Source organism: Ochotona princeps, chromosome 27 (genome assembly GCF_030435755.1).
Source record: "Ochotona princeps isolate mOchPri1 chromosome 27, mOchPri1.hap1, whole genome shotgun sequence".
Taxonomy (NCBI): domain Eukaryota; kingdom Metazoa; phylum Chordata; class Mammalia; order Lagomorpha; family Ochotonidae; genus Ochotona; species Ochotona princeps.
Genome location: NC_080858.1, coordinates 20,493,822 through 20,521,611, shown reverse-complemented (window position 1 = coordinate 20,521,611; position 27,790 = coordinate 20,493,822). Strand labels below are relative to the sequence as shown.

The following is a 27,790-nucleotide window of genomic DNA, read 5'->3' as shown; positions in this document are numbered from 1 at the left end:
CAGTTGAAGCACTGGTCTGTCCCAGTCTGTTTACCAGCTGTGGGCAACCTGCCTTCAAGGGTTCTGAGAGAGTGTGATGAGGACACAGTGTGACAGACATTCCAACCAAAACATCAGTCTGAATGGTCAAGACAGAGGGACCCGAAGGAAGGTGTCAGAGGCTGGGAACTAGACACAACACAGGATTAGAACAGAAAACAAGGTAAGGGATGTTTCCAGGCTGCCCACAGCCTGCAGTGTGGATCCGGGGTGCAAGTGAGGGAGCTGCCAGCTAGGGCCGGCTCCTGCTTACACACGACATTCAAACCCATTTCTGCTTCCACTGCTTCTGCAGATAGGCTTGCGCGTAAATGTCAATGGCCCACTGATAGATCAAGACCTGGATGGAAGGACGAGAAACTCAAGTTCACTCAAGTTCTTGCCCCATGTGACCCTTACAAATGTATTTCTCTATCATGGGAGAGGGGGAGTCAGTGTTGCGGTGCAGTGTGTTAAGCCTTAGCCTAAGATGCTGGCCATCCCAAAGGAGCATGAGTTCAAGTCCTGGCTGCTCCACTTTTGATCGAGCTCCCTGCCAATGTGCCTGAGAATGCAGTAGATGGTGGCCCAAGTACTCAGGCGCCTGATACCTATGTGGGAGGCTGAGATGGAGTTCTGGGTTCTTGGTTTCCACTTGGCAGAGTCCCAACTCTTGAGGCCAGTTGAGGTATAAACTTTCTCTCTCTCTCTGTAACTCTGCCTTTCAGATAAATCAATTAATCCTTTAAAATGTTTTACTTTCAGAAGCATAACTCCTTCTTTCCTAGATTGCACAACAATTTATAGGTGGGTTTTGGGGGGTAGCATTTTTTAAAGGACTCATTACATCAGCTAGATTGTTTCTATGTAAAAGCCATATGGGGGAAGTTGAATGTAGGCAAAGCTTGCTAACCAGTGTTCTTCCTACCTGTGCTATCTGTGGGATCAGTCTGGAAAATGTGGAAAATAGCATGTGTGTCCGAGACCCTAGTTACGTATTTTTAAAGAAGCACGTCATTTTGTGCTATCAAAATAATGCCGTGAGGTCCTCTCGGCAGGTGATGAGCCACGTGGACTCAGTGAACCAGCCCGACAATGCACACGCCTATTCAAGCCGTGTTCCTGCACAGGCTTTGGACCCCAGGCAGACTGGATGCTCTGGCTGTGACAGCGAACAGCTCTCAGCCCCAGCTTCTGTCCTTGGGCAATCACGATGCCTACAGACCAAGGTGAGCCCAGGCAGGGGAGCTCTCGGTGGGCTGTGTCAAGGCCAGACACAACTCTCTTCTCCCCGTCCCCACTGAGGAAATGCCATAGCTTGGTCCGTGTACTGGGGAAGCTGGGTCCTTCTCTCCCTGCCTCTTTGCATGACCTGAAGGCCTGCAACCAGAATTCCCATGCCTGCCTGAAAAAAAAAAAAAAAAGATTTTGCCTTTTCACACCTCTTTTTAGCCACGAGGCCTTTCCATGAAAAGGTCTTGGGGACACTAGTAAGCTACTGTCATCATCTGCCACCAAACCTTCTCATCCCTGCCTTCACCCTGACCCCTCTAAATAAGGAAGCTGGCACGGGGACGCCAAGAACTGCTGCCCAATTTGGGTCCTGGGTGGCCTCTCGCCTCCCTCTTCCCCTGGGACCCCAGCCAGCTGCCCCTCCCCTGCTTCACCCCCACCCTCAGCCTGGAGCAGAGATGCTCCCTGCTAACCTCATTCCTGCCTCATAGCTGGAATGACGGCAGCTCCCAGGATCCCCGGGGGAGTGGGGAGGGCGCTGGGGGGCCTGGGGAGACAGCCAGGCCCAGGGGCAGGTTAATGTTACAGCGCCGGGTAAGCGAGCTGGGCCGGCTGGCGTCAGGGGAGGGCCGGGCTGCTGAACTATAAAGCTAGGTCAAGTCCAATATCATGAGCCCCAGGGACACAGCAAGCAGGCGAGCTTGAGAGTGTCCCCAAGCCATGGTCCCCACCGGCCGCGGCTCAGCTGGGGTCCTGCCGCTCTCCACCCGAGTGTCCGAGGCAGGCTTTGGTTTCATGTCAGCAGCCTTCAACTGCCTTCCAAAAATAAGCCCCTGCCGCCATGCTGAGGGGAGGAAAACAAGAAGGGCGGTATTTTTAGGGCCATTAATTCTGACCACGTGCCTGAGAGGCAAGGTGGATGGCTCTGGGACAGAGGCTGTTCATCACTATGTCCCGGGGAACAGGACGTCTCCAGGGCACGCTGCAGGCTCTCGTCTTCCTCAGCGTCCTCGTGGGCATGGTGGTGCCCTCGCCTGCGGGCACTCGCGCCAACAGTACGCTGCTGGCTTCCAGAGGCTGGGGCGCCCTGCTGTCCCGCTCTCGCGCTGGGCTAGCCGGAGAAATCGCCGGAGTGAACTGGGAGACTGGCTACCTGGTGGGCATCAAGCGGCAGCGGAGACTCTATTGCAACGTGGGCATTGGCTTCCATCTGCAGGTACCTCCCGACGGCCGCATCAGTGGAGTCCACGAGGAGAGTCCCTACAGTGAGTGACCCTTGCAGCATGCCTGGCTGGGGCGCGGGCGACGGGCGCTAAGGCCGGACCAGGACTAGCAGACAAGGGGGCCTTGTGGTGATGGGTAGGGCCCCTTAGAAAAGAGGAAGGGAGAGAATATTACTCCTTTGCTGATTAACTACATGGAGCTCCAGGCATCGGGGTGGCGCCTGCAAGCCTTGTAGGAACCATCAGTCACCTGCAGGGGTGGGGGGAGTGAACCAAGACCCTCGGATCACATTAGATGGAAAAGCTGATTTCTTCTGGCTCAGCTTCCCTGTAGGAGAAGGAAAGGCAAGCAGCTTGCAAAATCTCAGGCCCGAAGCACACGCTGGGTTTGCTTGCAGTCGCACTCTGTCCCACAGACCCTTCTCCTGAAAGTGGGAAGGGCTGCTGCAGCAGAGCCCTTGTCCGAGGGAGGACGGGAGTCGCAGGATTCATGCCAGTGCTGGTGAGCTGAGATGGGGTAAGGTTGACTAAACCACGAGGTAGATGTGGAATCCTAATGACCAACCACAGGCTATGTGGCTTCATCCATGCCGAGAGCTTGCATGATTGCAACAATGAAAGCCCAGCTTGCAGACCCACCTCAGCTAGTTGCAGAGGGGTCTCTGTCCTCCCTGACCCTGATGCAGAAGTGCCTGCCTCCCCACCCCACCCACTGCCAGTAGAACTGAATCTTTCGCAGTGCTATGGCAGGATCTGTAGCCAGGACTTGCTAAAAGCAGAGGGCTGGGGGACTCAGGCATGAGCTTCTGACTTTCTAGGAGTAGAGTCAGTGTGTGTGGTGGAGGAATGGATACAGTCACCCCTGTGGGGGCAGAGTCCCCACCCTGATCTGCACGCGCCCCCATCTCTCTGTTAGGTCTGTTGGAAATTTCCACTGTGGAGCGAGGTGTGGTGAGTCTCTTCGGAGTGAAAAGCGCCCTGTTCATCGCCATGAACAGTAGGGGACGATTGTACACGACGGTGAGTGCCTCAGGCTGGGCAGGGTGGGGCGCAGAGAGAGGAGGGGAGAGGTGGGAATGAGCTTGCACCTGCTAAAGAGGAAACCAGGAACTGCCAACCAGAGGAGTGAATCTTTGTATCTCCGAAGAGAACAGAAACAAGGGAGCTGCGCAAGGAACCCGAAGCTTACGTTTTGTCAACCTTGGCCTTGGATGGTGATTGTCCCGTCCCCTTTAGCTGGAGCCTCTGCCATGAATCAGGAGCCAGAGTTACTGGCCAGGGCTGGTCCGAAGTCCCCAGAGACATCTCCGTGAAATGCCCAAGGCCCAGCTTTCCTGCACCCACCTGGGTCATGTCTGGAAGAGTGCACAAGGGCCTGCTGGTTCAGGCAGACACATGCCTGGGGCTTGCACAGAATACAGGCTGGGATGACGTCCCTGTAGCATTAAGGAATCCGCGAGTGCTTTGGACAGAAATAAGGAGGCTAAAAAGGAGAGTCCCAGAGCAGTCCTCAAGGAATACCAACCAGGGTTATTTATGGGGAGGGTGTGGAGGGCAAACTGAGGATCTGGGAGAGAACAAAGAGTTCTGCAATAAAGGGTTGGGCTCCAGGCATTGAACTCAGCAGAAGAGGTCTGGGAATTGTGTGAATGGTTGACCAGATGGCCTCCAGCCCCTCATCTCTCAGTCTGGTTGATTTACATGTATAGGTGGTATGGATGAAAATCAGTAAACCTGCCATGCCATTCTAGGGACAATTTGCATCCACATTCCCTGGAACCTTCAGAAAGGACAGATTTCCAGGGACCCTCCTCAGAGACCCTGGCTCAGTAGGGATGGGATGTGGGTTGAGAAATGTCTGCTTTTGCTTTTTCTATGACTCCCATGTTTCTGCAATGTGGACAAGCTTGGGGACTACATGGCATCAGGGCTCCTAGAGGGTGAGGAATCTTCCTGCCCCTGGGTTACAGCTGCTTCTACGGTGCACCTGTCCCAAGAGCGGAAGGGCCACTGAGATGAAACCCAGCATGCCTCTTGGAATTCTCATACTCCTTTTGGCCACTCTCTGGGAAGCAGTAGGGACCCACCCAAGCTTTGAAGGTGCAGATTGCCCCCTTAGTGGAATGACTAAAGGGTACTGGGTCCCTTCTTAGCAGCCAGCACAGTGCCTGGAATCCCAGGGACCTGGAGAACTGATATGTTACTTGTTGGCTCAGGGACTCCATTCAATGGACGTGGAGCAGATAAATCTCTTGTAAGGAAGCACAGTTAAGTAACTTCCTCTCCAAAGTCAGAGAACACAGCGTCAGAGAAGACAAGAGGTCAAGGAGCCATCCTTGGGAGTGTGGGCTGCCTGGAAGCATACCAGACACCTGCAGCATCACAGACTGGCATTAGGAAGGACCAAGTGGGCTGAGATATTGAGGGCTCCATAAAAGGGGCTTTTTCGAAAGAGCCCTCTCCTCACCCTCCCTCCCACAGTGGCACCTGCTTACAGTGTGTCTTCTGCAAGTTGGGAGACCATTCTCAACCACCCCAGTGCCAGGCAGGACTGGGTGCAGAGAGCAGAGCTGGGCAGCTGTGGCACAAGTAGGGGCACCTGATAATTTGTGTGGCTAGAGACCAGATGCTGCTATTCAAACTCTGTCCCTACTCACCGCCCCCACCCCGTGCAAGTCCCTCCTCTTCCCTTTACCCCGCCCCCTCAGAGGCCAAGGGCGGCCGTTATCACGGTCTAAAAAAACAATGGCCAGCTGATCCTAGAGCCAGGAAGACTCCCGCCAAGTGATGATTTCATTCGCACTATTTCCCTTTAAGCCCCCTGAACTGTCCTCATCTGCTGGCAGCTCAGCTGCTGCTGCCGCTAAGCGGGTTTTCTCACGGGGAGGAGGGGAAGTGTACGGCAGGGGAGGGAGTATGGGGCACCAATTCCAGGTCAGAGAACCGAGCCACAAGTAAACCCACCTAGAAGAAGTGGCCGCCTACATCTCTCCTCTCAGAAACAGGGCCCAACTAGCTCCTTCCGTGGACCCTGGCAGTATTGGGTGCCTCTTTTTGGTAGAGTATCCCTACAGATGGCTTTCCAGGCATTAGCTCATAGCACCCCTGGCAGGTGCACTTGATCCTTGCCTGTCATCTTGCAAATGGGGACACTGGTGTCTGGGGTCTCCCATGCAACTGCAGCTGTGGGCAGGACTGTCCCCGGGGGAGCATTTGGCATAACAGATGGGGACCCAAGCTCCAGCTCCTGTCCCAACCAATCCTCTAGCACAAAGCCAATTTCTTCCACAAGAGCTTTATAACTACTGTCCTGGGAGTGGAAGACCAAAAATAATGGGGAGGAAAAATTAATTTCTCTTGCTCTGGACTCGGCTCACTTGGGTTTAGAAGAAGGCAAAAAAAAAAAAAAAAAAAAAAAAAAATCAATGAATTCCCATCTCCTTATTCCCCTTGAACCTTGGGAAAACAACACTTGGGTGATCTCCTCCACCTGCTGGTAATCCTGGTAGAGTCTATTGATACCTACTAAGAAAATGCTAGTGGGAATTCAATCATGCTGTTAGTAATCTCAGGGTTACTGACTGAGGACCAAGCTTCCAACACACAAATCCTTAGGGGACACACTCAAGTCATGTCCCAGCCACCATGCCACCTGACCCCATCCAATGGTGACAGGAAGCTAAAAATGAGCTGGAAAGGAAAGCCAAGACCTTCTCAGGCCAAGTTAATTTGGTCCCATTCTTGCACTTTTAGGGAGTCCTAGGATAGCTAAGGAGAGGAGACAGGCCAGAGAAAAGGGACACAATAAAAAGAAATAATAAACTTCAGAGGGATAGTAGAGAAAGAGGGACTTGAATCATTAAAATCTGCAAAACAGAGGACACAAAATGCAAGGGTGCTTCAACAAGACTGCGGAAAATGGAACTTGAAGGATACACTTGTGCTGGTACAAAACCAAAACTGGAATCCACGTGTATTAGTACAGTCATGGAGCCTGGGGCCAACTGCGGACCAGGAGAGCAGGAGTCTAGGGAGACCTGCCTCCAAGATGAACACCTTCTAGACAGATCCTGCCTCCACACCCTCGGATGCAATTTTTAATTTTTTCTCTCTTATCCCTTAACCATGGACAGAAATAAATGATCCTGGAAGCTGGCTGGGCAGGTTCCTCCCCAGCAAGGACTTGAAGTTAGGACAAGGCAGAAGGCAGCTCCCAGGAGGGGCTGTGCCAGGGAAGCCCACTAGTGTCCAATAACCATGCCTTCACACTGCGCATTCCCACCCACCTTCTATCCTGAGTCCTCCCTCTTTAAATAACAGACTCAGTTGAGTCAATAACCCAGAAAGACAGTGTAAGAATAGAAGACACAGAAGATTATTGGATGGAAACTAAGGATCCCGCTCCCCACTCCCTTCCCAACTGGGCTGAAATCGCTGAGTTCTCCCCTAGAGGCAGCTAGCGTCACCAGCTCCAGGAATGACGAGTGGTGGGCAGCGTGCATGTGTGCACACTGGGACATTGTTTAAAAGTCACAGCGTCAGGAGTGTGCCACGTGGGCTACTCCAAACCCCACATCTTCACGCAACTTTGTGAGATCACTGTGTGTATGTAGATAATAAAGATTTATTTTTATATATTGTTTGGCATGGCTCAACCAGGCAGAGGCCCCCACTTGCCTCTTAACAGGCTTTGCCTTGCTTCTGTTCTGTTACTATTAGAAATAAATAATGTTGTTGTAACTGCAGTGTATGTGTGTGTATGAATGTCCCACTAAGGTAAATTCCCAGAAGAGTGATGATTAATTGCTGTATTCATTTATCTTCTAGTAAATGATTCTTTCATTTTCTAGCCATGTGATTCTTTTTAAATTTTTTTATTTTCTTTTTAATATTGTTTACATAGTTGAGAGGGATGCTTGCCCATGTGGGCCTCAGATTAGGGCGGGGAGGTTCAGGGGTGGAAGAAGGTGGGTGGAACCGATGCCTGAGTTTCTTTTTTTTCTTTCCTCCTGTGTCCACAAGGGAGAAGAAGGGGGCTGCTCCTTGCTGTCAGTCTACATCAGCACTTGGCTGATGGTCGTTTGACAGTGCCTTAGAGACTCCATTGTGGGGGAGAGTGTTTTGAGGGTGTTACCTAAGTGGTTTTGATAGTTCTGAGAAGCTGTTTCATTGCTCCAGGGCTGAGAAAATCTTTCCAAGATCTATTGGTTGATAAAAGTCCATTTAGTGCATCCACAGACCCTGACACTTGCTGCAAAACTTGACCAGGAGAGTTGTCCAATCAGTTCTGCTTTCCAGCCTTTGACAGTTGACGTCCCCTGCTGGCCTAGATGAGCTGGCTGTCACATCCCTCAGATCACGCGGTTCTTATAGAGATTATAACAGTACACATACACAGGTGAGGATACAGAATTGCTAGGCCCTGTGCCCTCCTCAATGAACCTCCAACAGGGAATGCTCTTCTCTTTCAATCTGACCATTGCAGATGTAATCTCACAGATAAGAGTCATAGTTTCCTCATTAGGCATATGTTCTTAAGTTTGCATGCTACATGCTATTTATGTTTTTCTTGTCTGAGGATATTCTTTTATAAATACTGTTCATTTTCCAGCAAGTTAAGGATCATGCATATAATAGCAAGTTGGACTGTTTGACCTATGTATATTGTAAATAATTTTTTATTCAGTTCACCATCTATACTTTTACTTTGTTAAGGGAATATTCTTTAGGTAAAGATCAAATTTATTATTTTATTTTATTTATTTATTTATTTATTTTAAAGATTTTATTATTATTGGAAAGCCGGATATACAGAGAGGAGGCGAGACAGAGAGGAAGATCTTCCATCCAATGTTTCACTCCCCAAGTGAGCCGCAACGGACCGGTACGCGCCAATCCGATGCCGGGACCAGGAACCTCTTCCGGGTCTCCCACGCGGGTGCAGGGTCCCAAAGCTTTTGGGCCATCCTCGACTGCTTTCCCAGGCCACAAGCAGGGAGCTGGATGGGAAGTGGAGCTGCCGGGATTAGAACCGGCGCCCATATGGGATCCCGGGGTTTTCAAGGCGAGGACTTTAGCCACTAGGCCACGCCGCCGGGCCCTATTATTTTATTTTTAAAATGATTTATTGATTTTGTTCTTTGAAAGGCATAGTTAGAAAGAAAGTCAGAGAGAAATCTCTTCCATACTCTGGTTTGCTCTCCAAGTGGCTGCAACAGCCAGAGCTGAGCTGATCTGAAGCTAGGAGCCAGGAGCTTCTTCCATGTCTCCCACATGGGTGAAGGCTTTGGGCCGTCCTTTGCTGCTCTCCTAGACCATAACCAAGGAGCTGGATGCAAAGTGGAGCAGCTGGAATACGGATCGGCTCCCACATGGGATTCTAGTGTTTGCAGGTAGAGGATCAGCCAGTTGAACCACTGCACTGGCCCCAGCTCACTCTAGTCTTGCTTGGGACTGTCTCTGAATGGGTTGCATTTCCACCTGAGGCTTCATGGATGGGGCCAGAGCTTCCCAGAATCAGGAAAGCTGAGCAGTACAGCCTGCTTCACCTCTACTCCACCCCAGGTGACACAAACCATCCACTGATGTCCCCAGCCCCCGTTTTTCTAACCCTAAGTGAGGCCCCATTCGAGTGCTGAAGTCTTCTTTGGTTCCGCCCTCTCCTGAGGCTGCTCACTGAGTGGCCTTTCCACTCCACACAGTCAGCATTGGCAGTACATCTCATTCCTAACTGGACCTCTATTCTCTGTTCCTTTGTTTCACAGCCCAGCTTCCAAGAGGAATGCAAGTTCAGAGAAACGCTCCTTCCCAATAATTACAACGCCTATGAATCTGACGTGTACCGGGGCACCTACATCGCACTGAGCAAATATGGACGGGTCAAGAGGGGCAGCAAGGTGACCCCAATCATGACTGTCACCCATTTCCTTCCCAGAATCTAAGGACCCAGGAAAGAGGGTTCATGGGTTGAAAGCTGCATCTCTTTTCTCTTGGAATTTTGCACAAGTTGAACAATTCCCCAGCCCCATCCTGTGACTTCTGAGTCAGGCTGAGCTTGTGCTTGGGGAGATGATATTCTAGTGGTCCTGGCTGCTGGACCTCATGGCATATCACACACACACACACACACACACACACACACACACACACACACACGGAGGGGATTGCAACCTTGCAGTTCACATCTTAGAATGACAATGGACCCTCAGCCTTGCCCTCCTCTGCAGAGAGAAGATGGACATGACACTTGTGGAATGTGACCGTGAGCACAGGAGAAGGCCAGGTGGGAGCCTCCGTGTGCGGGTGCAGCTCCATACATCCTGATAGCCATACCGTCAGAGCGCAGGCATCTCAAAGCATCAGGTTTCTTTCTTCCAGCATCACTGCTACCGGAATGTGCCTACAGGAATGTCAGCTGTCAACCGAGCAGGATTGATGTGTGCATGCCCGTGCTGCTTCTTTCCATTCATCTGTCTACTCAGAGACCACTAACTGCACGCTCAGCGTAGGTGGTGGGCAGTAGCTGTACCCTCAGTGCAGGAAGGGTAGGGGGAGAGAGGACAAGGTTTAATTGCCAACCTGAAAGAAAAAGAGCGATCAGCACCCCAAACTCGCTACCTGTGGGGCTCGGAGGGCACAGTAATGCCTAGCTTTGGAAGCCAGGGTGGAGACATGGGGTCCACTTCTTGGAGAAAAGGGGGAGCTCAGTTTAGAAAGGTCTGCTGGAGGCAACAGAAGGGACTAGATGTGTGGAGAGCCACACTGCCCAGAGGGCTTGGTGCTGTGTGTGGCTCCACAAGAACTGTGGGGCCAGACTGTCTGCCCATAACTTTTCCTCACTTTGAACCAGGTCTTTTTTTAACGTCAGATGACAAGGATCCTAATAATGGCAAACTCTTTGGCAAGGGGTAGAGGGGTGGGAATGCGAAACAGGGCATGAAGGAAGTGGAAAGGCCTTGGACTATGATGCTAATTCCTTTCCACTGTGTCCAGGAAACTCACCCAAGTTCTCATCTGATACTCTCACTTCCTTTCCTCCCCACGGCACACACACTGTGGCCTGCAGGCAGAAGTAATGGGCACCGTGACCTCCAGCGTTTGCCCCTCTTCCTGCCTACAGTAGAAGAGGAGTGATAATCCCATGAAGTCAAGTGGCCAAGCCAAGTGGCTCCCCCGCTGCACAATGCCTTCTTGCTGACTGTCGTTTGAAAGTATTTAAAGCAGAGAGGTTCCCCCTAAGCAACTATAAATGTTGTCTGCTAGAGCCTTCGGATTCCTGAACCACTGGAATGTTCCTAAATCTGAAACCAGAGCAAGCCATAGCAGAATGCAACTATCTTTGGCATACGTCGACCATCGAGTTACAAAACGACCTGACACCCTGTGCTACTCTTGGGGGCCCCGGCCTGCAAGACAATCCCACATCTGTCACAAATACCTTCTTCATCTTCAACCTGTCTATTTGCAGATGCGCCCATCTATAGATAGATCGGGGTTGAAGGGTTCTGAGCTGAAGACGGAGGTTAATGGTCCAAGGCAGGGGGCTCCGCAAGGGCCACCTTCGCATGCTGGGTGAGAAGGCAAAGGCTACACTGAGGTGAGCAGAGACTGAGCAGACAGCAGGAGCTCTGGATCAGTGTGGACACGATCAAGCCTTGGGTGGAAACGAGAAGGAACTGGAGGTTTGAGACCAAGCGGAAATGGGAGAACATTGACTGCCTTTGACTGCTCGGATTATTGAATTATAGGTGATAGGGCTGATTTTTTTTTTTTATGGTGGGGGGAAAAGGTGTCATGTGCAATGTGCTCAGTTGTTGAACAGAGGCAAAGGCAATGGAAAGCTGAGTGCATACAACTTCCTGGCAGAACTGGGATAGTAAGACAGCTAGATTCTACAAGAATCGTTTCAAGGCATTGCTCTTTGAGCTGTAAGCATTTCAGGCTGAAGTAAAGGCAGTCTCTAGCCTCAGAAGCACACTTAGGAACCAGAACAGAGTTAAGATTCATCAAGGACACTTCATATCCTTGCCTCCTGCTATTGTGCACAGACCTAAAAGAGCTGTTTCCTACCTGACCACATGTCCCTCAAGCCCTTCACTTAGCTGCCAGTCCAGAGGCTGTAGAAAACATCGCTCTGGGCAGTAGCACCTGAGTGGACACCTGCTTCTCACTAAGGATATACCAAGCAAGACCTGGGTCCCCCCACCTCCCCACCAAGTCCTGAGCAGAGAGCCTGGTGTGTGGGGTTTCATAGCTGATTACCTCCCTGCTCTCCTAGTTCTTCTTTGGCAGCTCCATGTAAATTTGGGGTTCCAAGACACGGTGGGCTCTCTTCTTCCCTCTCCAAGAGCACATGAGAAAGAGCTGATGGACTTCTCAGCTGGAAAAGCTCGGAAGCAAAGGAGCGGGGAGCTTAGGCCCCTTGCGAACTCCCCACCGTCTCCAGGCCAGGAATGGACCTTAGAGGAAACGAGGGAATTCCAGATGCCTCTTCCATGCCTCCTAACACTCCTTCGTTTCTTGCTTCCCATACATCTCCGAGCCTCCCTTGGAAATCTGCATATAATTTTAGAATTAACACCCTCTCATCATGCTCTTCAACTTTCCCCTCTGCCACCAAGTCTCATAAAACCTTCAACATAACCAACCCTCCCACACACACTTCCAAGTCCTCGGTCAGGGTCATTCTATGGCTTAAATTTTTTTTTTTTCTGAAGTCTTCCGATTCAGGGCACAGACCTCTCTGCTCCTCAGACCTACAAGTTTCTCCAAAAGTTCTCCCCCGAGGATCACATCCTGGAAAGTCTGGAATTCCCCATTCTTTATGGGCTCTGATTCCCATTTTCTTGCCCTGAGATCCCAGATCCTTCAAGTTCTCCCTTCTGCAGGTCTTGAGGGAAGAGGGACAGGAAGGAGGGTCCCCGCGTCTTGTGTTGTATCTGAAAACCATTGCCTTGCCTTTTTCTGCCACAGTTCCCCCTGCTCCACTGTGCAAACACAGCTGCTGAATATGACTGCTTGGCCCCCAGGAGACCCTGATGCCTTTTCTAACTTCTCCAGCCTCTGATCCTTTGCAAGTGGACACACCTAGAAAACTCTCAGCTTCCCACCCCTACAGTGCATCTCCTTGAAGGGGCAGGTCAGGTGTCACGGAGCAGGTGTCACCTGACCCTCTCCTACCTGCAAAGTGCATCTCCCAGATCTGCTTCCACCTCCTTCTCCTCCAAGCAACCAGACACTCATTCTGACGGCTCCCGGAGAAAAACTCCAAAGACAGAAGTGTCTGGGGCAAGGTCAGAAGAACAAGTAGAAGCTCTCTGCTCAGTGCTTCATGCTGAGTCGCTGAATCCTCCTCCTCAACAGCAGGAGGGCGCAATGATGCCCGCCACGAATCCTGAAGCCGGTCCGTCCTGCAGAGAGCCCCTACGGAACCGTGTTTGTATACCTCATCGAACTACTGCAATTCCAGCATCAGGCAGCTGTGTCCTGATGTGGTTTTTCTCTTTGTATACATCGTTAAGAACCTCAGGCTGGGTGCCCCGGTGCAGAGCTGTCCTCAGTCGTGGGAACAGCAGACAGGAAACCCAGAAACTGTTCAATCATGTGCTTTGTGAAATGTGATGCTCCTATTTTTTTTAAATATGTATGTGCTATGCACAAATCATATCATGTTCCAGCCCCAAAGGAAAAGGTCTTTTTATACGTTTCTCTAAACTATTTGCCTTCACCCCTCCTATTAAAATAAACAGCAGAACTCTGGGTTGTGGTTGATTTTCACGTTGATTCTTTTTTTAAGTATTTATTTATTTTTATGGGAAAGTCAGATGTACAGAGAGGAGGAAAGACAGAGAGGAAGATCTTCTATCCAATGATTCACTCCTCAAGTGGCTGCAATGGCAGGAGCTGCGCCAATCTGAAGCCAGGAGCCAGGAACCTCTTCCAGGTCTCCCACGTGAGTGCAGGGTCCCAAAGCCTTGGATCATCCTTGGCTGCTTTCCCAGGCCACAAGCAGGGAACTGGATGGGGAGCAGGGCCACCAGAACACAAACCAGTATCCATATGGGATCTCAGCGCATGCTAGGCAAGGACTTTGCAGAGTGCTGTTACTAGTCCCACTGGCTTCATCCTTGTCACAGCGGTGACAACTGTTCTTTGAGGTCCCCTCTCCCCAGGTTCTTATCTGTCCATCAGCCAGCCACCCATTCACTGGCCTGGCACCTGACAGGACAGTGAGCAGCCCTTCCTGGGGTCTTCTGCCTCACCATGCAGACACAGTCCACCTTGGAATGCTTTTCGTGAAAGAGTGACAAGACAGGAAGTGCTCCATGACTGGTGGTGTGCCTTACATATGCCTCTGGCCTTCTAGAACCATCCTCTGCACCTGGTGTGCTGGAGAAGAAGCTGGACGGGTAACAAACACTGAGCAGAAGTCCACAGAGCCCTCCCAGTCAGCTGCTTCCTTACTGTGGCCTGCCCACACGGATGCGAGGCCTGGAACCCAGACCTCAACTTGCCTGGCAGATAGCACCACTGTTCCTCTCTTCCTTTCTTCTCCCTTCCCTTTTTCTCTCTTCCTTTCCCCATCACCTTTTCTTGTTCTTTCAAGGACTCACTGAGCTGTCCGGTAGGAAGAACGGGGCTGGGAGCCACAGGCTGATGAGGGAGCAGACAGACGTCCCCTCTCTCGTGTCATACTCGCGGAGAAGCGGCCATGAGAAAGAAGAACATTCTTTTTTTAAAAATGATTAAAGCTCTTTCATCCACTAATTGACTCCCCAAATGGCAACAATGCTCTGAATGGAAGCGATCCAAATCCAAAGGCCAGGAACCTCCTCCGAGCTCCCGTGCTGGCACAGGGTCCCAAGGACTTGGGCATCCTTGCTGCTTTCCCAGGCCATAAGCAGGGAGCTGGATTAGAAGCAGAGCAGCCGGAACACGAACCAGCCCCCATATGGGATATGGCATTTGCAGCCAGAGGATCATCCTGTAGAGCTGCCATGTCAGCCCCAACAGGACAGCAGTCTAAGAGAGGGGTGGTTGACTGCACGTCCAGAGCCAGCAACAGCAAGATCTGCCATCCTGCAGGCTCTTCTTACAACTGGGTGGGACCCTTCCTTCCGTGGCGCCTGGCTCCTTCCACCTGAAGTGACTCAACGCGGCTTCCAGGGCTCTGTCACCAGCAGCAACCAACTTCCTTCTGGCCCTCCAGGGATCTTAACCTTGGAAACTGGCCACAGCACTGTGGGGAAGCCCAGACCACATGGAAATGCCCAGACCGACAGCACCGGCTGAGTTCTAGTTGCCATCCCAGCCTTGGCCGCAGGGAATGTGAAAGAGAAAAGCCTTTGAGATGTCTCAGACCCCGTTCAAGCTCTGACGGCAGTCCCACGAGAAGCTCAGAGCAAGAACCAGCTGTCACCCTCGAGAACTGGGAGACAGAATGAGAAAGTGAGAGTCACATTTTAAGCCACTAAGTTCAGGGACAATTTGTTCTCTAGCAACAGTTACTGGAACAAAATGCAAAGATCTCGTGGGACTCAGACACCAGGAGCCAGGAGCTTCTTCAGGGTCTCCTACATGGGCACAGGGGCCCAAACCCTTGAGCTACCTTCAACTGTGTTCCCAGGCTATTAGCAGGGAGTTGGATCAGAAATGGAGCCGCCGGGACGCAAACTAGAACCCAGATGGGATGCCAGTGCCACAGGTGGAGGCATAACCTGACGTGCCGTGGCACCAGCCCCATTTGCTGCTTTTTGGATGATCCAGGTTGACTAGCTTTCTTTGTATCCTGCCCCCCCCACACACACACACTGAGGAAATGCATGGCAGCTGCTCCTTGGAAAATTCGTGTAGAAAAAGTAACTGGATTGTGAATATGCTTGGAGGATGTAGGGTGGACGAAAAGACTGAAAAAACAATTGCTGGGATGGGTCCATAGAGGGAGCCCTCTTTATTTGTTCAGAGACTGGGGATGGAGGCTCAGCTCTAGCTCTGGGCGTGGGGAAGCGGGACTCTGGGTTTTCTAGTGCAGCCAGAAAATGCCCCTAGACCCCCATCTCAGCAGCAGGAAGGCCCCAGGGTAGCCCTCAGCACAGGGGTCCCTTCCCCTGCCAGCCCTCCTTCTACGTGTGAGTCATTGGAGAGGAAGCCACGGGGAAAGCCCTCCGCAGCGAGTGCATGCTGCAAGCGGCTGCTGCTGCTGGCTGGCCCAAGCAGATAAACAGCAGGCCAAAGGCGCGATTCCTGTCACCTTTGATCCCAGGCCATGATTTATCGTAAGCACATCTCTCGGGGCCAAACAGTTCTAGGAATCAGGCGGGATGCTGAATCCTTGGGCTGGAATAAAAAACAAAACAAAAAAAGAACTGACAGGGACCAAAAACCAACAAGCCTGCATCTGTGCTCAAGATCAAGTGCACCCCAAATTCACACAGTGTCCTTGGATTCTTAGGACAGGCTTGTGGCTGCCTTGGGGTGTCTCTTCTGGAAGGTTCTCCATCAGAGGTGTCGTTGTCCATTCAGTTCCTTCCACTGTTCATTCCATCCTCTGTTCGCTTTCTGGCCCTGCGCTGGGAGCAAGCCCCAAGGGCAGGCTGCAGAGGCTGAGGGAAGCGGCATGGCCTGTTACACAGCCAGCCAGCCTCCGAGCCTCAGCTTCCCTCCCGGTGAGCTGAATGCGTCTTTAGCTCCCTTCTTGCGGATTTGCTCACTGAGTTAAGCTGAACCAGAGCGACTCCTGGTAAGGACCCCTTCAGAGGTTCAGGCCTGCTCGGACCAGCCATTCTGATAAGCACCGTGCGCACGCATCACTCACCCAGTCTGTGATCCAAGATGCTTTTTACACTTCTCTCCTTTGGGGAAACGGAGGCGCAAGAGGTGCTGAAGTTGCTGCCAGAATGAAACGCTGAGAGCTTAGCGCCATGGCACACTCCACTTCCCTTCAGAAGCTTGGCATTTTGCCGAGAAAGAATGAGATGGCGGAACTTGCCCACAGCACACATGCCACTAATTACCAAGGATCCTGAGCCTCCTAAGGCCCCGTGGATGTTGGATCTCCAGTGCCGTTTGCGTAGACACGCTCAACGACAGCAGAGCTGGAAAGAGAAGGCAATTCCACTAGGGAGAACGCTGTTGGGAAAGCAACTAAGGCAGGCCCAGCTGCTCTCTTCAACCAGGGCCTGGGGCGACAGCGGAGGAGTCAGACCTCAGCAAAGCCTGCTCTGCTCATGCGCACTTGCAGTGGCGATGTTGGGGCTCAGGTGTCCAGAGAGAAGAAGGGCCCAGCTTTGAAGCAAGGCCCAGATTGCCTTAACTCCAATCCTGGCCCTGGCATTTGCTAGCAATTTGCGTGACATCCCTGGGTTTACATATGGCATGTTCCGATTTAATAAGATCTCATTTGTGACAAACACCCCACATTACAGGGCTACATTTCATTCCTTCTTTGGTTTCATAGGGTGGGAAAGCACATTTTTAAAAAAGATTGGTTTAAGTAATTTGAAGAGAGACAGAGACAGACCTTCCAATTGCTGATTCACTCCCCCAAAGGCCACAATAGCAGGACCGCTCCAGTCTGAAGCCAGGAGTCTGGAACTCCATTCAGATCTCTCCTATGATCCACAGGAGCCCAAACGGGAAAGTACATTTTGAGTCCACTTAAAAATAATTTTTACAAAGAAAAGGCCTATCTGGAAATACAATATATGTTCACTAAACATGTCAGATTAACTCATGGTAAGGTAGTATTTGGCACTGGAGTGAGCCCCAATTATTTGTAAGTCTATTAACTTGCTCAATCAACTGTAAATGTGTTACAGCTCTAGCTCTGAACTTGGCACACAATGAAATAGTAGAAAACCAAATCCAGGGGCCAGTGCCGTGGCACAGCAAGCCAATCCTCTACCTGCCACGCCGATATGGGCACGACATCCCAGGCAGGCACCGATTTGAGTCCCAGCAACTCCACTTCTGATCCAGCTCTCTGCCTGTGGTCTGGGAAGGCATGAAGGATGGTTCAGGATCTTGGGCTCCTGCACCCATGTGGGAGATCTGAAGCTCCTGGCTCCTGGCTTCAGCTCAGCGCAGCTCCAGCCATTGTGGCCATTTGGATTGTGAAGCAGTGGATGGAAGACCTCTTCATCTGCCTCTCCTCCTCTCTCTATAAAAACCTGCCTTTTACCTGGCTCAGTAGCCTAGCGTCTAAACTCCTCACCTTGTACGCACCAGAATCCCATATGAGTGCCAGTTCAGGTCCCGGGGGTCCTGCTTACCATCCAGGTCCCTGCTTGTGTCCTGGGAAAGCAGTCGAGGATGGCTCAAAGCCTTGGGACCCTGTATCCGTGTGGTTCAATACTGGAAAAAGCTTCTGGCTCCTGGCTTCAGATCAGCGCAGCTCTGGCCATTATAGCCACTTGGGGAGTGAATGAACGGACAGGCCAGGATCCCATATGGGCATCAGTTCATGTCCCAGCTGCTCCACTTCCCATACAGCTCCCTGATTGAGGCTTGGGAAAGCAGTCAAGGATGGCTCTAAGGCTTGGGACCCTGCACCCACGTGGGAGACCTGGAAGAAGCTCCTGGCTCCTGGCTTTGGATTAGCTCAGCTCCAGCCTTTGTGGCCACTTGGGTTCATTCGAACGAGCAGACAGAAGATCTTTCTGTCTCTCCTTCTCTCTGTAAGTCTGACTTTCCAATAAAAATAAATAAATCTTTTTTTTAAAAATCACTGTTTAACAAAAAATCTGCCTTCCAGGTAAAAATAAATAAATATTAAAGAGGGAAGCAGGCGGGCAGTTCAGGGGCAAGCGTTGTGGTACAGTGGGTTAAGCTATGGCTTTGACATTGACATCCCGTATCAGAGTGCCAGTTGGAGGCCCAGGAGCTCCACTTCTGACCCGGCTCCTGCTAATGCACCTGGGAAAGTGATCGAAGGTGTCTCGGGTGTCTGGGACTCTGCCACCCACGTGGCATAGCCAGGTGGAGTTCCAGGCTCCTGGCTTCAGCTTGGCCTAGCCGTGGCTGTTGCAGCCATCTGGGCAGTGATTCAGAAGACGGGAGATCTCTCTCCTCCTTCCTCCTTCCCACTCTCTCTTTCTGGCCATGTAACTGTCTTTCAAATAATAAATGAATCTTTTAAAAAATATTTATTTATTTTTATTGGAAAAGCAGATCTGTGGAAAGAAAGTAAGAGAGAGATATTTTCCATCTGCTGGTTGACTTCACAAATGGCCACAATGGTCAGAGCTGAGCTGATCCAAGGCCAGGAGCCAAGGGCTTCTTCTGGGTCTCCCACGCAGGTGCAGGATCCCAAGGCTTTGGGATGTCCTCGACTGCTTTTCCAGGCCACAAACAGGGAGCTGGATGGAAGTGGAGCAGCTGGGACATGAACTGGCGCCCACATGGGATGCCAGCCATTTGTAGGTTGACGATTAGCCAGTTAAGCTACTGTGCCAGGCCCAATAAAAAAAATCATAAAAAAAATCAAGACCAGATCTTCAGGGGGTTTATGATATGTGTATGGAAGCATGTCAGGACAAAGAAAACCAGCTATCAATACAGGCTCAGCCCGATGCAGGATCGGCTTGAAGGGTTGTCAGGCCGAGCTCAACTGGCTGAGAGCTGACCTCCTGGCATATGTGTGTGGCAGACATGGCCCTGCCAGAGAAGTAGGCTTGGCTGGGAGCCGGACGGAGGAACTGAGACATCCTTTTGAGATGTGAGGAGCTAGCATAAGCCTGGCTTAGGAGTCAAAGTCCCAGCAGGGATTCCAACCCTCATTATTTTTTGAGCCAGACTAGTTTTGAGCAAGCCAAATAGCCTCTCTAAGCCTTAACTTCCTCTCCTATATAAAAAAGGGCAGAGCATCACTTCGGTGAGTTCAGGTCTAAATGGCACAGATACAGTGGTTTAAACAGGAATATGCTTCTCCCAGCTCTGCAAGACACAAGTCCACAGCCAGGATGGCAGCATGCTCAGGCTCTGGCAAAGACCCTCTTCCAGTTAGCTCCCCACCAGAGATCTGTGTCTCTTCTTCTCTGTAAAGGTATCTGCCCCGTCCAGAGGGCTCCAACCTCGTGACCACACCTGACCCTCAGGCCTCACCTCCAAACCACCATCATGCAGGCAAACAGGGTTTTTCAAGGGCTAAGCTTTGCAGGAGCACCACAGGGCTTGAGTCCATAGCCACACAGTACCCTGGAGTGGTTGGGGGCTGACGCAACGCAGCCTAGTCTCAGAGACACGCTGTAACACCACATGCAGCTATCTGACATGACCATCGTAGATGGGGCAGATGGACCACGCTGTTGTCGCAAGAGATGCTGACAGTCTGAGGGAAAGGATATTTGTGCATAGAACACAAACTCATGGCTTCAATGGCACCTCTCCAGCAGGTGCTCAAGAGAGTTCAACAAGCTGTCTCTGCATGCCAGCCTGGCCTGGAGCCTTGCATAAAACACAGCCCTTCAGGAGATATTTGGAGTGGATAAATGGATAACTGGATGGGCCACAAAATAGTTCCAGAAACTTCCTTCTTTGCCTGATCCACCAAATCATCAAACTTCTCTTTACTGCCCCATATCTCTTTCCAGAATCAAGAGAAGCAGGCTCACTGGACATCCTATGAGACAGAGAGAGAAAAAAAAAATCTGGCTGACCAGGTTAAAATCAAGGCCACCAATGTTTTACAGATCAGCAGTCTTGCCCAGTGCCCACCACACAATAAGCACATTTCTCCAAGAAGCCCTCCCGAGGTCGTTTGGGAACAGCTGCAACACAAATACTTTGATTCAGCTCCCTGCGAACCTGAGCAGTAAAAGGTGAGAGGCCAGCTTGGCTCCATGTTAGAATTACTCATGGAGCTCTTTCAAAACACTGGTGTTGGCTGGTACCCGAATCATATATGCATCCTGAATCCAAAACTATTTCTGAACCACTCCTCTGGGGTGCAGCCTGAACCCAGTCACCTTTTGGAATCACTCTGATGGAGGTGTGGCGGATGGAAGGGAATCAACCGCCCCAGCCAGGCCCTTTGTTTTACACTTGAGACCAGGGTCAGGGGGATAAAGAATTTGAGGTCACTTGCAACCAGGAGGTGGGGACAATCGTGCTTTTCAGACCCACATCTGGTTCCCATGTGTGCGCCTGCGGGGCGGTGGTTGGCACTGCCCCCAACACTCCCTATAATTACACTAATGAGCTTCAATATCCTCTTTGAACTCAAGGAACTGCTGTAACTCCCTGGCCCTTTAGCTGCTTTTCCTTCAGTGCAGTCCCATGCTAAATATTACCCTGCGTTTCTTCAAGTCCTCTGAAAGTGGAGGGGAGGAAAATATTTACAGCAGTCGCCATGTTATAAATATGAAAAAAAATTGGAGGCGGCCATTGAAACAAAAAGCCACAGGTGCTGGACACACATGGCCTATGGTAAATTAGTCCAACATGTGATGCTTTCTCTCTTTTTCCTAAGATTTATTTATTTTTATGGAAAGATTTACACAGAGGACACACAGAGAGAAAGATCTTTTATCTGCTGCTTCACTTCACAAATGGCCACAATGGCCAGAGCTAAGCTGATCTGAATGCAGGAGCCAGGAGTCTCTTCTGGGTCTCCGACACAGGTGCAGGGTCCCAAGGCTTTGGGCCGTCCTCCACTGCTCTCCCAGGCCACAAGGTCCTTTAGGAACAGTGAACATGAACCAGTGCCCATATAGTAAGCCTGTGCTTGAAGGTAGGTTAGCCAGTTGAGTCATTCTGCCAGCCCCACCACGTGATGCTTTTTTAGGAATCAGTCTAGATTGTTACATGGTGTTTATGCATGATTTTCCTCCTTAAGATGGCCAGCGTGATAAACCTCTTGGAAATAGTCAAATGGATGGCTTACCCAGAGAAGGCAAGAGAGCTTGTAGAACAAATACCAAACCAAACCACCCATGCTAACCGAGCACGAACCAACGACCCCTCAACTCAAACTTCACTAAGTTGAATCAACTACTCCACTTTGTGGGAGCACAGATGTGCTCAAGAGTCTTTCTCCAGGGCTCCCAAAGTTTTCTGCAAGAGATTCTAAAGTTTCTGTTCGTCCCTGTGACCAGTAGCTCTGCCTCGTGTGTGCGCAAGAAAGCAGAACTGACAGCCGGCCAAGTCGCACAGCGCAACATGCGAGGCCTCTGGGCGTTGCCCTCTTCTCCTCCAGCACCAGTTACTCAGGCCCTTCCGAGTTCCCAAGTTCTTGGCACTGGAACCCCGCTCGGGGCCGCTGCTGACGGGCAGAGATTCAGAACGAGGCCGGCAGCGGGAGGGGAGAGCGGGAGAGCCCCTCCGCACCCTTGCATGACACCGCTTCCCGGGGCAGTCACGCCTGTGCTTGCTTGCTAGCTAGCAAGCATTTTCTGAGAAGTCATCATCATTCCTGTCTTTCCTGGACCAACTTTGGCAGATGCGAGCTGGAAACGGGTCATTTCTACTCTTTACTGGAATGGTGTCCCTACTGCTGTTTCTGGAATATTATTGGTGACGTGTTCCTGGCGGACGGGGCAGGCGGATGTATCTCCCTGGTTGGGCTGCACCGCCTTACTCAGTCCATTTTCTTGGTAAACACTGATGAGGTGCTGAGACCAGGGTTAGCACCGCGGAGAGGAACAGGGTGACAACAGAGTTAGCGTGGACCCTTGTCCTCCCATGGCATTCTGTCTTACCAGGAAGACAAAGTGAATGGGAAGAAATTGGGATACCCATTCCCACAGAAAACTCAGTGAAGATTAGCACCCTAGCTGTCTTTATAAAAACAGCATCTGGAAATAATTTTAGCGCCTGAAAAGTGTTTTAGCTGAACTTATTCTATAAGGAAGATCACTTAACACGTGCCAAAAAAAAAAAAGTCATACCAAGTAAGAAGGTTCTTTCTAGATTGAAAATTTCACAGTTCTTGGGGCTGACGCCATGGTATAGTAGGCTAAGCCTCTGCCTGTCGTGTTGGCATCCCACATGGGCACTCATTCATGTCCCAGGTGCTCCACTTCCCATCCAGCTTGCTGCTTTGTGGCCTGGGAAGGCAGCAGAGGAGTCCCAAGTCCTCAAGACCCTGCATCCACATGGGAGACCTGGAAGAGGCTCCTGGCTTCATTACAGCCCAATTCTAACCATTGCAGCCAGTTGGGGAATGAACCACCCAGAAGATGGAAGCTCTCCTTCTGTCTCTGCTTCTCTCTGTAAACCAAATAAGTTGTAAGTAAGTAAATAAATAAATAAAACCCGGGCCCAGCATGATAGCCTAGTGGCTAACCCTAGCCTTACATGTGGGTGCCAGTTGTATCCTGGTTTTCTGCTTCCCATCCAGCTCCCTGCTCGTGACCTGACTGGTACCGACATCTGCCGAGAGCAGCAACACAGGTCATTTCAAGTAGGTCAGAAAGTACTTCTGGGTGCCCTTCCACTCACCTCCTGACACCTTGCCACACCAGAGGACTTCATACTCCAAGACATGCTTGAGTGGCTCGTGGCTTAGCAACCTGAGGCTCACAGGTGGTTGGGGATGACTGAAGGAATTCAACCATCATGGCTCTTCTTGGCCAAAAGAAGAGTTTCTTCAGGAACGGAGTCCTTGAAGCTGTGGTGGGCTTCCATGAATCAGCCCGTGGTCAACTCTGAGTCAGCTTAAGCCTGGCTCAAAGACCTTCAAGGCACGAAATCACGGGCCTCTGTGCTCTCACAGCCAACATGGCTGTTCCGAAGCAGGAGTCAGCCTCTCAAAGCTGACCTTGACCGTGCTGTGTGAGTGCAGGGGCCACAAGGAAGCTGTCAGAGAGGTCGAGCCCCGCCACCTCCAGGTTGTCCTGGGTCCGTGTCTCCGGCAGGTGATTCTTACATCCTGCTCTGCTCTTAGATGGGCAAAGGCATGTCCCTGCCTTACTGGATTTTACTAAGGGCCTGCCCATAGACACCCACAAAACCAGTTCACCCCAGGATGCGCTAGTGGACACTGCCATCCTGAGGTTCTGCTGGAAACAATCAGACCCATGTGCCCACAGCCACGTAACCCTGTCCCCTGTGGCAGCAAGAGTCTGGGTGATAGCACAGCATACTGAATGTAGAAGCAGACACAAGAATCTGGCCAGCTTCTGTTCAGCTAGGGATTACAGAAATTTGCAAAAAAACACAATGTAAAACAATGGGGTGGATGTTCTGCCTATCAGTTAGGACATTAAGCAGCCGTGTCCCACGTCAGGGTGTCTGGGTTCAGGAGCCTCTGGCTCCTGACTCTAACTTCCTACAATGTAACTCCAGGAACTGAGGCCCGTCATTCCCAGAAGAGACATGGATTGCATTCCAGGCTCCTGGTTACAGAGCCAACAGCCAGAGGAAGCCAAAGGCCTACACAGAGGAGAGATGCTATCCCCCAAAACCTTGGGGCATTAGCTTGGAACATCAGCCAGTATTTCTTCCCGTTACTGTTGCTCCATCCCTCCAAGTGCGTCAAGCCCCCTCCAGTTCGCTTTCCTCATTCCTCCTTCCATTCCCAGCCAGGACTCCCATCCCACTTCCCTGAAACAGCTCCTTACAGAATCCGTGCATGGAAAACTGCAGGCTCGGTGCTCCAGGAATTCTGCACGTGCGACTGACAGCCGCATTTCAGCCTGTGCTTGGCTGCTCCTCTGCCTGGAGAGCCTGCTTCCTCTGGCTTCCCTAACGTCTCACTCTTCCATTTCCCTTTACTCATTTCTTACTGTTAAGGACACGATTGCACTTTCTAGAGGAAGCTAGGACCCCTAGTCTGGGGAATGGAATCTCTGAAACAAATCGGCCCCCAAATGGGGTCCCTCCACCTAAAGTATCTGCCCTGGAGTGTTGCCACCTGTGGCTGCGGCTTGTTAGTAGGCGAAAGTAATAGATTGTGCAGGAGTGGCACAGTTCCATCTCACCATGCCCTCCTCTCTGCCACCCAGCTCCCTCTCTCCCCTTCCCCGTCTCTTTGGAAGTGTTGCGGGCATGAGGATGAGGCTGGGAAGAGAGGCCGCTGAACCTGTTCCGTGCCAGCCTTTGGGAAGGGAACCTCCAATCTCCCTTTAGTTAAGTATCTGCATCTACCTCCCCTTCTGCCAGATGGGAGACTAAGACCTCAAGGGGCAAATGCAGGATAGAAGAACTGGAAGGAAGAAGCACTCACTGGGAGACCCTTAGGTGCACACACGGCCCAGCCCAGCTCTCCAGGTACAAGTTCTTGGCTCACGACAAAGACAGCACACAGGTGCACCTGCCCGTGGGATCACCTGTCTGTCCAGTTTCTGTCCTTGAGGCATCCATTGCAAGCAAAGGCTCACGAGGCAATCCCAGCTCAGACTGGAGGAATTCGTTCTTGGTCTCCATTGTGGTGCCCCCCGCTTTCGCCCAGCTGCTGCTGTTCTGTGCCAGAGGTCCCTACGTCCTCCACCGTCAGTCGTGTGGCCCTGGAAGTTCATCTTGCTAACACATCTCGAGACTCATATCTTTTTTCCCCCCAGATTCAGATGAGCTCTGCTTTGATTCACTCCATTATCACTTCTCAGCTAGGATATTCCAGGAAAACTCCACCCATGTGGATGCCAGTTCAGGTCCCAGATGCTCCACTTCATGTCCAGTGCCTTGCTAGCATGCCTGGGGGTATAGCACAAGATGGCCCAAGTGCTTGGGCCCCTGCGTCCATGGGAGAGATCCAGAAGCAGCTCCTGGTACCCGGCTTCAGCCTGGCCCAACCCTGGCACAGCAGGTATTTGAGAAGTGGACCAGATGGAAGGTTTTCCATCCCCCTTCTCTCTGCCTATCAAATAAAACAATAAATCTTGAAGAAAAGTTTCTAGGCAAATGGAATTAAAAGATAATAAGTTTATTTTTGGCACAAAAGATTGTTGAAGATCGGTATCATCAAAAGAAACTGCATAGATTTCAAAGAGTTCTACCAAAATAGAACTTTCCTTTTACCGTGAACATTTTGAAATATTCACACGCAGTGTTGTCCCGCATCAAATCCATTCTCCATAATACGGGCAGAGTGATCACCCAGAAACACAAATTCAAGTGTCACTTCCCTGCTTAGAATGCCCAGGCCTCCTTTAAGGCTGCAGCTCAGGACCCTCTTTTGTCATCCAAAACCATTTGTAATTCCATCCTGTCTTCCTTTCCCCACTGCACTGTTGACACTTGCCATCTGCCTCAAAGAAATATTTTTTTCTTGGAAAGGCGGATGTGCAGATAGAAGGACAGAGAGAAAGATCCTCCATCTGCTGGCCCACTCCCCAAGCGGCCACAACAGCCAGAGCTGAGCTAATCCAAATCCAGGAGCCAGGAGCTTTTTCCAGGTCTCCCACGCAAGTGCAGGGTCCCAAGGCTTTGGGCCATCCTCCAGTGCTTTCTCAGGCCTCAAGCAGGGAGTCAGATGGGAAATGGAGTGACTGGGACACAAACCAGCACCCATATGGGATCCTGACACATGCAAGGCGAGAATTTAGCCACTAGGCTACTGTGCCAGGCCCTCCCACCTGCTTTAGCTCCTCACGGCTTTCCAGTCCTTCCATAATTCTGTGCTTTTCCATGTAAGATCTCTCTGCCTTAGAAATACTCTCTATGTGACTGATGTTGTGGCTCACCAGGCTAGTCGTCCACTGCTAGTGCTGACATCCCATGTGGACACCAGTTCACATCCGGGCACCACCTCCTCACTTCTGGCCTGGGAATCAGCAGAGGAGGGCTCCAGTTCTTGGAGCTCTGCATCCATGTGGGAGACCCAGAAGTTCCTGACTCCGGACTGGATTGGCTCAGTCCCAGCCACTGTAGCCATTTGGGGAGTGAACTAGTGGGTAGAAGATCTCTCTGTCTCTCCTTCTCTTTTTGTGATTGCCTCTCAAATAAAAATAAACAAATCTTTAAAAAAAAAAAAACAGCTCATGGGAAATGGAGGATTTCTCACAAATGTGAAGTGCCCTTTTACAAAGAATGGAAGGAAATGTTGGGTAACTACTCGTGCACCCGCTGTAACTACTATGAGCCAGATATATTGCATATGCAGGTGCTATGATATCCTCATCTTACAGTCATGTTAGCAAGTCACATGTCCCAGGTAACAGCCAGTGAGAGGGTCAGCAGAGTCCCAGACTGGGAGTTGGTCTACCTCTCCTACAGGAACCCAACTGTATTGCACAAAAACTGGGCACAAGTCATTGGGAGTGAGGTTATACATCTATCAGCAGGGAATGTTTTAGGTCCCAGTGTTGTCATCTGTAAGATGGGTGTGGTATCACCGGTCTCACCCCCCTCCCAGAGCTCCGGAGATGTCCAGGACAGATGATGTGACCTGGCTGGAAGAGAGCAGAAGGTGTCTGACAACTGCCGTGGAAACATGGTGAATGCATGGATTTCTCAAGAAGAAAAGGTGCTGCCCAGTGCCTTCACGCAGGGAGCTCTTGTGCAGGAGGTTATGTGGGTGAGGTGAGGTGGACCCCGTTCCTAGGGAAGGGGAGAGAAGAGGAGTGGGGGGACCGAGAAAGGCAAAGGCCAACCCAGGCACTGTGAGAACACAGCGTTGGAGAGGAGGCGGAGCAGGCCGGACCGACTGGCTGCAGTGGAAACCCGAAACCTGGGGCAATTGAAAGGATGAAAAGATCTTCCTGGGCCAGCACAACCGCCTGCCCAGCACGCCAGGGCCACGCCCTCCACGCACCTGTTCTGCACCTGGGCACAAGCCTGGCCGACAACCAGGGTGGAGCCTGCCCTGACAGATGGGACACTACAGCGTGTGCAGAAGCTGCGAACTCAACTCCTAAGCACAGCTCGGCTCTGAACCCGTGTTCTATCTTCGCTCTCATTTCTTTCCATGTTCCCTCCGACCTCTGTCACAGCCAGGGAGAGGAAGAATTCATCCTCTGAAACTCTGTGACTGTGACTGTCTATTCAGCACTTACGATGTAGTAGGCGTCAGAAGTAGCAATCATGCTGAGAGACACCTGCAAGAAATTGTGATAGGGGTCACGAGCTGCTACAGGGACTTGCTGAAGTTGTGCCAGGAGCCTGGGGTCTCAAGAGACAACGACAACATTAACAATACACAGGGACCATACACCAGGCAGCATGCTACGGCCATGTTCTTTTTTTCTTGTTGAAGATCTTGCATTTTATTTATTTATTTATTTATTTATTTATTTACGTACTATTTGAAAAACAAAGTTACAGTCCCACGTGGGTGCAGGGGCCCAGGTTCCTGAACTATCTGTCATTGCTTTCCCAGGAAATTAGCAAGGAGTTTGATTGGAAGTGGAGCAGCCAGAACTCAAACCGACCCTCACATGGGA

The 27,790-nt window shown here is 51.0% G+C and overlaps 1 protein-coding gene across 1 annotated transcript; it reads left to right on the top strand.

Moving 5' to 3' along the window:
• The first annotated feature begins 1,917 nt into the window (after positions 1-1,917).
• On the top strand, positions 1,918-9,573 carry FGF6 (fibroblast growth factor 6). Its single transcript, XM_004596351.3, has 3 exons — positions 1,918-2,516; positions 3,391-3,494; positions 9,239-9,573. Exons 1-3 carry the CDS (start codon positions 2,171-2,173, stop codon positions 9,413-9,415), a joined length of 627 nt encoding a protein of 208 aa, XP_004596408.2. The 5' UTR covers positions 1,918-2,170; the 3' UTR covers positions 9,416-9,573.
• The last annotated feature ends 18,217 nt before the right edge of the window (positions 9,574-27,790 follow it).